This window comes from Saccopteryx bilineata, chromosome 10 (assembly GCF_036850765.1).
Source record: "Saccopteryx bilineata isolate mSacBil1 chromosome 10, mSacBil1_pri_phased_curated, whole genome shotgun sequence".
Lineage (NCBI taxonomy): Eukaryota > Metazoa > Chordata > Mammalia > Chiroptera > Emballonuridae > Saccopteryx > Saccopteryx bilineata.
Genome location: NC_089499.1, coordinates 42,820,360 through 42,832,585, shown reverse-complemented (window position 1 = coordinate 42,832,585; position 12,226 = coordinate 42,820,360). Strand labels below are relative to the sequence as shown.

Below are 12,226 nucleotides of genomic sequence, written 5' to 3'. Positions count from 1 at the left end.
AATGAACATATCCATCACCTCCCAAACTTTCCTTGGGCCACTTGGTAATCCTTCCCTCCCGCCTCATGCTGCCTCCTGACCCTTCAACCAGTAATCTGTTCACTGTCACTAGATTCGTTTGCAATTCCTAGAATTTTATATGAATGAAATACATACAGTATATTCTCTTTTTTGTTTGGCTTCTATTCAGCATAATTGAACTTCATCTGCGTTTTTGGTTCATTCTTTTCTATTGCTGAGTATATTCCATTGCATGGATACAATACCATCTGTTTATTCACATGTTGATGGATGCTTGGATTGTTTCCAGTTTGGGGTCATCATACTTAGTGCTGCTGTGAACATGCATGCATAAGTCTTTGCATGAGCATATCCTTTCATTTCCTTGGGTAAACAGGTATGAAGCAGGTGAATCACATGGTCGGTAAACATTCAATTTGTAAGAAATTGCCAAGCAGTTTTCCACAGTCATTGTACCATTCACATTCCTAGCAGTAGTGTATAGGCATTCCATACAACAGTGTGTGGGGGAAGTCAAAAGTTATATGTGGATTTTCAACTGCATGGGGGTCAGTGCCCCTAACCCCTGCATTGTGCAAGGGTCAACTGCAGATGTTTGCTTACCCACTAAAGAATAGCAGAGGTTCTCAAGGACACATGCTACCTCTTCACCTGGCTGTGCAGGTGACGGGAGCATCAGGAAGGATGCCCTAACAGAGGCACAGGTTCTATAAAGTGCTCAGTGTCTTTAGCAAATCACGGGCAACATGAGGTGGACAGGGTGTGGGAAACCCTGAGAAAGATTCAACTACATGGCCAGATATATTACATGTACTTGTCACACAGCCAAGGGGCATGAGTCTTTGGGATATGATGGGAGAAATGTATGCCACCAGTTATGCTGTGAATGAATAAACCGAGTATTTTTAATAATGGTGATAATGACAGCAGCCAGGAAAGCTCCACAAGGCACAACCTACCAGTTCTTCCGCTGGACCTGGCCCGCTGACTGACCTGTTTGGTGTAGGTAGTCTCTGGCCACCTCAAACAAGCGCAGGTGCATATTGGTGATGGGGTTGAAGGAGCCACAGGCCAGGAGTACCACAGGGATTCGGCTTTTCATCTTGTCAGGCGCATTCACAGCTGCTGCAGTGGCCACCTTGCCTTATGGAGACAAAGACTCATGTCAGGGAGCTAGCACCAAGACAACTGTCCAGATCAGTATAAACCACACACAGGACATTACTTCTCACTTACCAGATGACTGAGGAGGCAATAATAACAATAAGACCATGTACTGAGGGCTTACCATGACCAGGAACTGTGCGAAGCACTATATCAAGATATATCCCTAGTCTCACCAAATCCTTTTAAAACCCCTGAATGGTTACTTATATGACTCAGGGACCCTAGAAGCTGCAGGAATGAAACTCAGACAGCCTGACCACAGAGATCACGTTCTGCTGTAAGCTCTATACCTTCTCTGGTCTCCGATGGGTCTCTTTGAGGTCAAAAGGAGATGTGTAAGACCCCTATAATGTCATCTTTGATATTCCAAGTAGAACTCAGGTTCCAGAGTAGATCAGTACTTTTTAAAGAAACTTATTTTAAAATAATCTCTGACTTTAAAGAAAAGTTGCAAAACTTATATAAAGAATTCCTCTATACCCTTTACCCAGGTTCCCCAAATGTCAGCATCTTACCACACTTGCTTTACTATTCATTCTCTCTCTACACATGCATGTGCACATGTATTGACCTACAAATAATTTTTTTCTGAAACCTTTGAGAGTAAGCTATGAACATAATACCTCTTTATTTATTATATAAATACTTTAGTATATATTTTCCAAGAACAAAGATATTTTCTTAAATTCAACTACAGGTATATGATCAGGGATATGACTTGTACTTGTCACATGTACAAGGCACATTTTAATTATAAAGCAATAATTAAAATCAGGAAATTAATACTGTTACAGGGCTATTACCTAACTTACAGATCTTTTCTGATTTCATCTGCTGTCCTTTATCTGGGGCCCAAGCATTTTGAGAGGGCCCAGCACACCCTCTTATCTCTGCATTCTGTGGCTTTTAGCCCTGGTGAAGTTAAAGGAAAGCAGAAAGCAGCATGGGCCCCCGGGGCAGGCTGCAGACATGGCCCTCCTACAACAAACGTGCTGCTTCCTAGAGTGTGGTGTAGAGCTCCCCTGGAGTTGGGCCTTGGTTTGATTCCTGGTTCTACCTCTTACTGGCTGTGTGATGTAGGACAAATCACAATACTCTCTGAGACTTAGCTTCCTAATGTGCAAAATGGGGACAATATTACTTACTCTTCTACGGCTGTTATGAGGACTAGTAAGCTATATATGGAAAGTGTCTGATTTATAAGAAGTGTTTAATAAATATCACTGTGGCTGCAGGATGATACCAACAACAATAATAAAAGATGCTGCTGCTACTGCCGCATGACAAGCCAGAGGAGAAGGAGAAAGGAGGTGGCAGTGTGCTTGCTGCTGGCAGCTTCCAAAATGGTCCCCAGTGATCCTCACCTCCCAGGATTCATCTGTAGTGTCCTCACCATGAGTGTGAGCTGGACTGGTAACTTGTTTCTAATGAATAGAATGCAACAAAGGAATAGAATCTCCCTTCTGAGAAGTTACCAAATGACACAGGCTTCCCTCTTCTGCTTTCTCACTTGCTCATTCCGGTGAAGTCAGCTGCCCTGCTGTGAGCTTCCTCAGGGAGAGCCCCATGAGGCAAGGAACTGAACGTGATTTCTGGTGCAAACAGCTGATAAGGAACTAAACCCTGCCAATAACCATGTGAGTGAATGCGAAAATGGATCCTTCCCCAACTGAGTCTTCAGATGAGACTGCAGCCCTGTGTCTTATGAGAGACTCTGAGTCAGAAGACAGAGTTAAGCCATATCTGTATATTTAACTACAGAAATGATGAGCTCATAAATGTGTTCTTTTTTTTTTTTTTTTTTTTTTGACAGAGACAAAGAGAGTCAGAGAGAAGACAGACAGGAAGGGAGAGAGATGAGAAGCATCAATTCTTCATTGCAGATCTTTAGTTGCTCATTGATTGCTCCCTCATATGTGACTTGACTAAGGGGCTACAGCAGAGCAAGTGACCCCTTACTCAAGCCAGCAACCTTGGGCTTCAAGCCAGTGACCTTTGGGCTCCATCTAGCAACCATGGAGTCATGTCTGTGATCTCACGATGCTCAAGCCAGCGACTCCGTGCTCAAGCTGTTTAGCCCATGCTCAAGCTGGCAACCTCAGGGTTTCAAGCCTGGGGCCTCCACATGTCCCAGTCCAACGTTCTATCCACTGCTCCACTGCCTGGTCAGCTTCAAGCAGAGACCGGGCCCGGAGTAGGGCTCAGTGAAGACAAAGAGGGCTGGCCACTGGAGAGCAGACCTGCCTCCCGGTGCTGAGAAGGCCAAGGCACTGCCGAGTGCAGAAAAGCAGTTCTGGATACGTTCTGAGTTTCAGCGTGAAGATAAAAAGAACTCTCCACCTAGGTGGGCTGTGGTTTCTGCAAGCTTCTTTTGAGGCGGCAAGAACACCCCCTGCTCTAAGAGAAGAAAGCAGTCTGCCAGCCGCTGCTGCTAGCTTCTTCCCAGGGAGGCTGGATGATTTAATGAGATATTATTTGCAGAGTGTGCTGAGCTATTCACAAGAGCAGTCTTGTGATGAGTGTTATCTGAAGAGGCTGTCTGTTTTTTTTACAACTATTATGAAGCCTTTCAAAACTCTATTTCACTTTGACAAAATATAATTTTGGGGGGCCATTAAAACATGTAACTGTTGCATTTCAGGTAACCTGGGGTTTTGATCCATTTTTCCAAAAGTTCCTAGAAACTGTAAACATTTGTTTTAATGGTGGCATCAATGGCAACGAAGAGTAATGTTGGGAAGAAGAGTAAATGACATTTAATAAGTGTCTTTCTTTTCTTTCCTTGCTGTGTGTGCTTTGAGCCACACTGCTCTAAACAGTGACTTACCCTGTCTGGGCAGCACTTCAGACAGGAAGAGGCAGCGAGTACACAGTCCCAGGCTCAGGAATGAGGTCGTGTACCTGCATCATTTATATACTCTAACACACTTCAACTATACACCCTCCCAAACCCAAACCTAGAGAAATACAATGATGGGGTTGAAATGGAGTCATTCCAGGGGTCCCCTAGGAGAATAATTCAGGCTCTGTTTTGAGTGCAAATCTCATCAGACACAAGGCCAGAAGCATCTCATAAAAAAGTGACTTGCCTGACCAGGCGGTGGCACAGTGGACAGAGCATCAGACTGGGATGTGGAGGACCCAGGTTCAAAACCCCGAGGTCACTGGCTTCAGCGCAGGCTCATCCGGCTTGAGCACAGGCTCACCAGCTTGAGCACGGGGTTGCTGGCTTGAGCGTGGGATCATAAACATGACCCCATGGCTGCTGGCTTGAGCCCAAAAGTCGCTGGCTTGAAGCCCAAAGGTTGCTGGCTTGAAGCCCAAGGTCGCTGGCTTGAGTAAGGGTTCATTCACTGAGTAAGGAGCCACAACAAAGAATTGATGCTTCTCATCTCTCTCCCTTCCTGTCTGTCTGGCCCTATCTGTCCCTCTCTCTGTCTCACTCTCTGTCTCTGTTACACAAACACACACAAAGTGACTCATCTGCCCTATCATCTAATAATACCTAGTGAGACACAGCAAGTGTGGAAGACTTTTTGCTATTGGGAAAGGCTTCTCATCAAGAAGCATTTAATGGAGGTCCACAGAGTGAGCAATAATTGCTGTTGAAGAATTTACAAGTTGAGAAGGCAATATAAAGTCTTCTTGAAATTCATCATTAAATTGGAGATGAGGCAAACAGATTCTACTTCTGGCCCTGACACTCTCTCCAGTGTACTTCTTCCCATTCTGGAGTCACCCGGACAGCATTTCATCCCACTCCTCAAATAAAACACGTGGCTTCCTTTCTCCTTGTATCTGTGAGTGCTGTTCCAAGCACCTGAACAGCCCTCCTCACCCCTGCCCTCATGGCTTTCTCCTTGGAGTCTTTACCCAAAGTCCCCCTCTGCCATCATGCTAATGTATCTGTTATACATTTGATCACTTCCTTTCTTTATCAGCCATAGAGCCATCATTTCTTTGTTTCCAAGTCACTCTTTCCCAAGTAGAAGATGAATTCCTACAGGATGCTTTCCCATTCACCTAGGTCCCCACAACTCCTGCACAGCTAGCGCACAGGGTCTTAGGAAATGTGTAGAATGAATGAAAGAATGACTGACTGTCCCCAGCCACACATCATCCCTTTCAGATGACCTTCTCTCTCTGGTTTTGTCCCAAACAGTCAACAGACAGGGCCTTCCAGAGATATCATCTGACCTTCTAGCTTCCTAGAGAAACTTAAGACTACTCCCTAAGGCCCCACCCCACATGCCTCAGGCTGCAATCAAGGAAGACATTCCTGCCCTGTTGTACCATCCTCAAGGGCAGGATCCCACCAACAGAAACATACCAGTCGCCTGCACACGGCCACCAAGGTCATCCCTCTGCCCTGGAGAACTGGTGTGCTGGAACAGACTGTCACTTTGCCAGGCAAGGGGACTCTGCAGATGTGATTAAAAGATCTTGAAGTGGGGAGGTTGGCTTGGATTATCCAGGTGGCCCAATTTTATCATGAGGGTCCTAATAAGAAGGAGGCATGAGTGTCAGATAGATTAAGAGGTAAGGACCAAGCAGTGACCAGAAAGGAGAGAAGATAATTATGCTGCTGGAGGAGATATTTAAAGATGGAGGAAGGGGCCACGAGCCAAGCAGTGCAAGCAGCCTCTAGATACTGGAATTGGCAAGAAAACAGATTCTTCCCTAGAGCCCTCAGAAGGAACACAGCCCTGCTGACACACATTGATTTCAGATTTCTGAAAGAACTATAAAATAAAACTGTGTTGTTTTAAGTTAATAATTTGTGGCACTTTGTTACAGCACCCATACGAAAATACACTCACCTATTTAGGGACTGGCTCTCTGAACTGACCTTCGAGCTAGGGCAGGAAAGGCTCAGAAATTGAGCTGATGAGGAGGATATTAAAGGGTGTGCCAGGCACAGGGACCAGCACTGTAAAGGACCTGAAACCACTACCTAAGGTTCATTGACACGAACTAAAAGCACGCCGATGTGGCCATGTGTGGGTATGAGCCGACATGTCAGTGGCTCAAGGCAAGGCTGCAGAGGGTGCAAAGGATCATGCAGGCATCCAAGGGGTCTGTGGAGGATTTTACCCTTTGGACGATGAGAGAAGTCTCTGAAGGATTTTAAATAGGGGTGTGACTCACTCATATTCCTGTCTTGGAAAGAGCTCTCAAGTGCTGCCATGATGGTGCATCAGGAAGCCCCAGAATGGCTATCCCCAGGACCCCTCTGCGTGGTGAAGGTCAGGCGGTCCCCAGCTTCCCAGAGGATGGCCCTCCCTGCTGCCTACGTTTCACCTCAGTCACCAGGCATTGTGATGCTGGCCAATGCCCCAGAAGTACTAAATTCTAACTAAGCATGTGCCCCTCGGCCCATTTGTCACAGGCTGTTGCAGACACAAGAGGAAAGGCGAGCCGGAAGGTTAAGTACCTGCCACTGAGGATGTAGTGTGCTAATGCTCACCGCTTGGGAGGCAGTCAATTTACCCCTCCTTGTGGTGAGCGCCTCTAACAGGACCTAGCTCGGGAAAGTGGCTGAGAACATCCCTGTTTATTATAGACATAAAGCAGATGGCTTCGGGCAGAATGGAAATGGATTCTACAAACATCTTTCATTACACAGGCCACCTGACCGGACTACTCATCTTAAAGAAAACAAGAGATGCAGTCTGTACAGGGTGGGACAAAAGTCAGTTCGGTGTGAGTACACAAAACTCAGTGTTTATTCTATTACTGTTTATTAAATATTGTATTATTTTTCATGTGAACAACTATAATCCTACTTTTGCCACACCCTGTATTTGTGGAGTTGAAAAGCACATTTTTCAGGACCCAGTAAACTCATTTCCACCTGTACAAGTAAGTGTATCAACTTCCCCAGGGCAATCAACCTTCATGTGAACTCCTGGCACTTTTTCTTTTCAACTTTGTTGGATACACCCGCTGTTGCTATGGGCACACAGTGCTGCTAAGAACAAAAGCAAAGCAAGCCTTCTTTGTTGGTGTGAGGATCCTCTGCCAGCCAACCCTTGGAAGAAACAAACATGCCAATTAAGCCCTCATCCCAATTATGAGACTCCCAGGGAAGTAGGCAGCCCAGTTCATCAGTTTTGAGAACTTTCAAAAAATTGGAAGGAGCCAAGGAATAGAATGAGGTCTCTTGCAACCCTACCCTCAGGAGTTGGGACTATCTTCGATAGTTGCAGGAAGGTACAACTGAGTGACAGCTATCTGGCTCCCTATGTGACGGACGAGGCACTGTGCTGAAAACTACACACATTGACACTGATTCTTTCAACACAGCTGGAAGGGAAGAGTTGTGCTTACATTCTGGTGAAGAGTTCCAGCCTCAGTGAGTCACATAGAAATAGAGATAAGTCCTGAGCCTCCCAGAGTTGTCATGGGGGTTATTGGAATTGACCCATCCAGCACAGAATTTGGCCCATAGGGGTTCTCCAGAAGTATTAGCTCTTTATCTTTTTTTTTCATTATGTTTCTTTTTTTTTTTGTATTTTTCTGAGGTGAGAAGCGGGGAGGCAGTAAGACAGACTCCACATGCGTCCAACCAGGATCCACCCGGCAAGCCCACTAGGGGGTGATGCTCTGCCCATCTGAGGTGTTGCTCTATTGCAACCGGAGCCATTCTAGTACCTGAGGCAGAGGCCATGGAGCCATCCTCAGTGCCCGGGCCAACTTTGCTCCAATGGAGCCTTGGCTGTGGGAGGAGAAGAGAGAGACAGAGAGGAAGGAGTGGGGGAAGGGTGGAGAAGTAAATGGGCACTTCTCCTGTGTGCCCTGGCTGGGAATCAAACCCAGGACTTCCACACACCAGGCAGATGCTCAACCACTGAGCTAGATGGCCAGGGCCTCCTTTCATTATGTTTTAAACAGAATTCACCATTCCCACATCTGCTGCTTGCTCATCTTGTCCAAAAAAGGCCCAATGGCCCTGAACAGTTGGCTCTGCAGTAGAGCATTGACCCAGCATGTGGAAGTCCCAGGTTCGATTCCTGGTTTCCTAGTCAGGACACACAGAAGAGGCGACCATCTGCTGCTTCTCCCCCTATCCCTCTCCCCTTTCCCTCTCTCTCTTTCCCTCTTATAGCCATGGCTCAATTGATTGGAGCATGCTGGGCCTGGGTGCTGAGTCTGGCTCTGTAAGCCTCCTCTTCATGTTTTAAAAATATATAGTTCAGTTGCGAGCATCCGCCTCAGATGGGGTTTGCCAGCTGGATCCTGGTCAGGGTGTACATGGGAGTATGTCTCTGTATGTCCCTTACCAGCACACACAAAAAAGGCCCCACGACTTCTTTTTTAAGTGAGAGAGAGAAAGATAGAGACAGATAGGGACAGACAGGCAGGAATGAAGAGAGATGAGAAGCATCAATTCTTCGTTGCAGCACCTTAGTTGTTCATTGATTGCTTTCTCATATGTGCCTTGACCAGTGGGCTACAGCAGAGCAGAGTGACCCCTTGCTCAAGCTAGTAACCTTGGACTCAAGCCAGTGACCTTGGGCTTCAAGCCAGCGACCTTTGGACTCCAGCCAGCAAACCCTTGCTCAAGCTGGTGCGCCCGTGCTTAAGCTGGCAACCTCAGAGTTTCGAACATGGGTCCTCTGTGTCCCAGTCCAATGCTCTATCCACGGTGCCACTGCCTGGTCAGGCAGGCCCCACAAATCTTATATTCCCCAATTATCAAAGCCTAGTATCCCTTAGAAACCTGTTGGCACCCCCCACTCACACACCTGTTAGGCAGCTCACTCAGACCACCTCAGCCTGGGATGTACCATGTGGGTGTGCCCCCAAAGAAGGCCATTACCACGGCCCACTGATACAGTTGTCCATCTAGCTCTAACTATAATCACTGAGCTCTAAATATCACAGAAACTTAACTAAGCATTAATATTGAGAAACAAAGGCATAGGTAGTTTAATGTCATTCTGGTAGAAGTAACATCTTCTGATAATGAAGAATAAATACACTCCAAATCACAAATGATTTATAACTTAGAACAAAGAAAGTATAGAAGAGCAAGTAGACGGTGAGAAGTACCTGGGATCTGCTGTGAGGAGTGCAAAGTAGCAGATAATTAAAATAAAAACCTACCAGCCACTCTGCTAGTGCCTTAGAGCAGTGGTCCCCAACCCCCAGGCCACGAACTGGTACCATGGGAAGAATAAATAACTTACATTATTTCCGTTTTATTTATATTTAAGTCTGAACGATGTTTTATTTTTTTAAAATGACCAGATTCCCTCTGTTACATCCATCTAAGACTCACTCTTGATGCTTGTCTCGGTCACGTGATACATTTATCTGTCCCACCCTAAAGGCCGGTCCGTGAAAATATTTTCTCACATTAAACCAGTCCATGGCCCAAAAACGGTTGGAGCCCACTGCCTTAGAGGTGAGTAAAACTTAGTGCCTATCCTTAAGATTATAATTTTGCAGAAAGAACAAACATCTCAGACCTAACATAGGGGCAGAGTCTGCAAGTAACTTCCCAATATTCATTTTCCCTTCCTCTTTAGTAAGAGAATCCTTGTCTTTAGCTGGCATATTGCTATATTCCCTAGTCTCTGCAACAGGGTGAGGCCCTGTGCCTAAGGTCTGGCCAGTAATCTGTGAATAGAAGTGTGAGTGATACTTCCAGGAACTCTCTTCAAGAGAAAAAGGCGTGCCTTTCTTTTCTTCTTACTCCTGCTTTCTAGAATGTGATGGCTGGAGTATGGCAGCTCTCTTGTATCCTGAGGAGGACTAACTCCAGGTTTGACAGAGAATAAGCCAAGAGAAAGCAAGGGCCCTGATGACCCTGAATCTGCCATACCAGCTCCAGACTGCCTATCTCTGGATTTCCTTTACCTGGGAGAGAAATAATCTTCTAAGCAATCATTATTTCCTATTTTCCCGTTATAGCAGCTAATTTCATTGCCTCCTTTTAACTGATGTACTAAGACCTAATGAATGTTGACTGAATTAGTATATAAAGAAATGAAAAGGTATGTACACTTTTAGGCGTTTCTCTTGCCCCAGTTAAAACTATTTTATATGCAAAACTCAAATGGATATTTTTTGAAAATACATCTCAGAAAAAAATCGACCATAACTTAATTTTTTATATGAATTTTTCATGGGAAGAAAAATCCTTACTCAGGACTCTAGAAGGTTGAAATGTGCAGCAGCAAGCCTGCTCTCCTATAGACCACAAACACCAGAGTCTGTCCTATCTTCTTCCCCCAAGCGCGAATTCATTATGGTGCACTGTTGCACTTAGCTTCGAGTGGGCCTTTTCCATATGGCTTGACAGTTTAATAGTTTTCTGATACTTGACAAAAATAAAGCACAATCATTCTACAAGGAGTTTGAGTTTCTAGATGGGTCTTTTCCAAATAACAGCTGTGCCTCAAAATTGAGTTACTCAATTTGCAATTTGTGGACACAATACTCAAACATTTACAAGTGAGCAAAACCGCAAATCACTTGGGCTATTTCCAGCCTTCAGAGTTTATGAAGTTTTTAGCAATGTTATAAGTGTGCAGCTGTCAACAAGCTCAAGCCATTGTTTCTGAACCACCAGACCTGGCAGGCGGCAGTGATGTCCTACTTAGCAGCAGGCCACGTAGAGCCAACCACAAACCCTCAGGAGAAAAAGAACGGGAGGGAGAAAAATGCATCTCACCGCAAAGCTCACAGATATAATTCCTATCATTTCTCTGTAATCCTTACCACATCTGTGTAGATGACACCTAAATCTGTAGCCCTGACCTTGCTTATGGGGCCCTACAGGTCCACAGAGGGCCATCTAGCCCTAGCTTGATAATAAGCCAGGTAGAAATGGAGTAAAAGCCAACTAGCACTTGCTGAGTGACCCTGACTCCTAGTCAGGAGAAGCCAGGTGAGGTGCATTAACAAACAGCCCTCCCAATATCAGTTACTTAAAAAAAAATAAAGGCGGCCCTGGCTGGTTGGCTCAGCGGTAGAGCGTCGGCCTGGCGTGCGGGGGACTCGGATTCGATTCCCAGCCAGAGCACATGGGAGAGGTGCCCATTTGCTTCTCCACCCCTCCCCCATCCTTTCTCTCTGTCTCTCTCTTCCCCTCCCGCAGCCAAGGCTCCATTGGAGCAAAGATGGCCCGGGCGCTGGGGATGGCTCCTTGGCCTCTGCCCCAGGCGCTGGAGTGGCTCTGGTCGCGGCAGAGCAACGCCCCGGAGGGGCAGAGCATCGCCCCCTGGTGGGCAGAGCATTGCCCCTGGTGGGCGTGCCGGGTGGATCCTGGTCGGGCGCATGCGGGAGTCTGTCTGACTGTCTCTCCCGTTTCCAGCTTCAAAAAAAAAAAAAAAGGCTTACTTCATGTCCTTGTTATACACACATTCATGCTGTTTGGGGGCTCTGCTCTGTGTTACCTTTGTCCCTTAATCTAGGACTCAAGCCGATGGAGAGTAACCACCTGGAATCTAGTTAGTCATCGTAGCGGGGAAAAGAGGGCTCTGGAAGGTCCCTCACCAAGAGTATGGGCCTGGCCTTAAATTGGCACATGTCACTTCCAACAATCACACCCAATCTCAGTGAGTTAGAAAATACAATTGTACTCTTGTTTCAAAGGTGGAGAGTCAGAAATATTTGGTGAACAGCCCTGTGCCCACTATAGTGAATTAATCAACCACTCTGAGCCTCAGTGACCCATATGGAAAAAGGAGATGGCATTGTCTTCACTTAATGTTGTTGATAGGTTCGGCAACTTTAAATGAATCTGTGTATAATGAAACCAATTTTACTATAATCTAATTGATATAAACAAGAGTTAAGGTCCTATGGCATCTCATCAACGTTATGACAAGATGACATTCGAGGACCTGCTATAATTACACATACCTCCCCAGGCTATAATGGTTATCGTAGCAGACCTACTTAGAACCGCACCCAACCCATAGGAGGTCCTCCAGAAGTATTAGCTCCTTTCCTTTCCTTGTGTTCAACACAGAATTCCCCATCTCCCACACTGGTTTCCAGCTGCCCATGCCCCTTTTCTGAAAAA

At 45.9% G+C, this 12,226-nt stretch overlaps 1 protein-coding gene across 5 annotated transcripts in view; it reads right to left on the bottom strand.

Moving 5' to 3' along the window:
• The window catches only part of NMNAT3 (nicotinamide nucleotide adenylyltransferase 3), a 121,924-nt gene that overhangs the window by 58,597 nt on the left and 51,101 nt on the right, over window positions 1-12,226 (bottom strand). For 4 of the 5 annotated variants that reach the window (XR_010727323.1, XR_010727324.1, XM_066245504.1 and 1 more), the window contains exon 2: window positions 1,015-1,164. Coding sequence is in view for 3 of the 5 variants with exons in the window: in XM_066245504.1 (XP_066101601.1) it covers window positions 1,015-1,123 (109 nt within the window). In the remaining 2 variants the exon portion in view is untranslated. The remainder of the gene's footprint in view (window positions 1-1,014; window positions 1,165-12,226) is intronic. The other variant, XM_066245505.1, reaches the window with a different exon arrangement.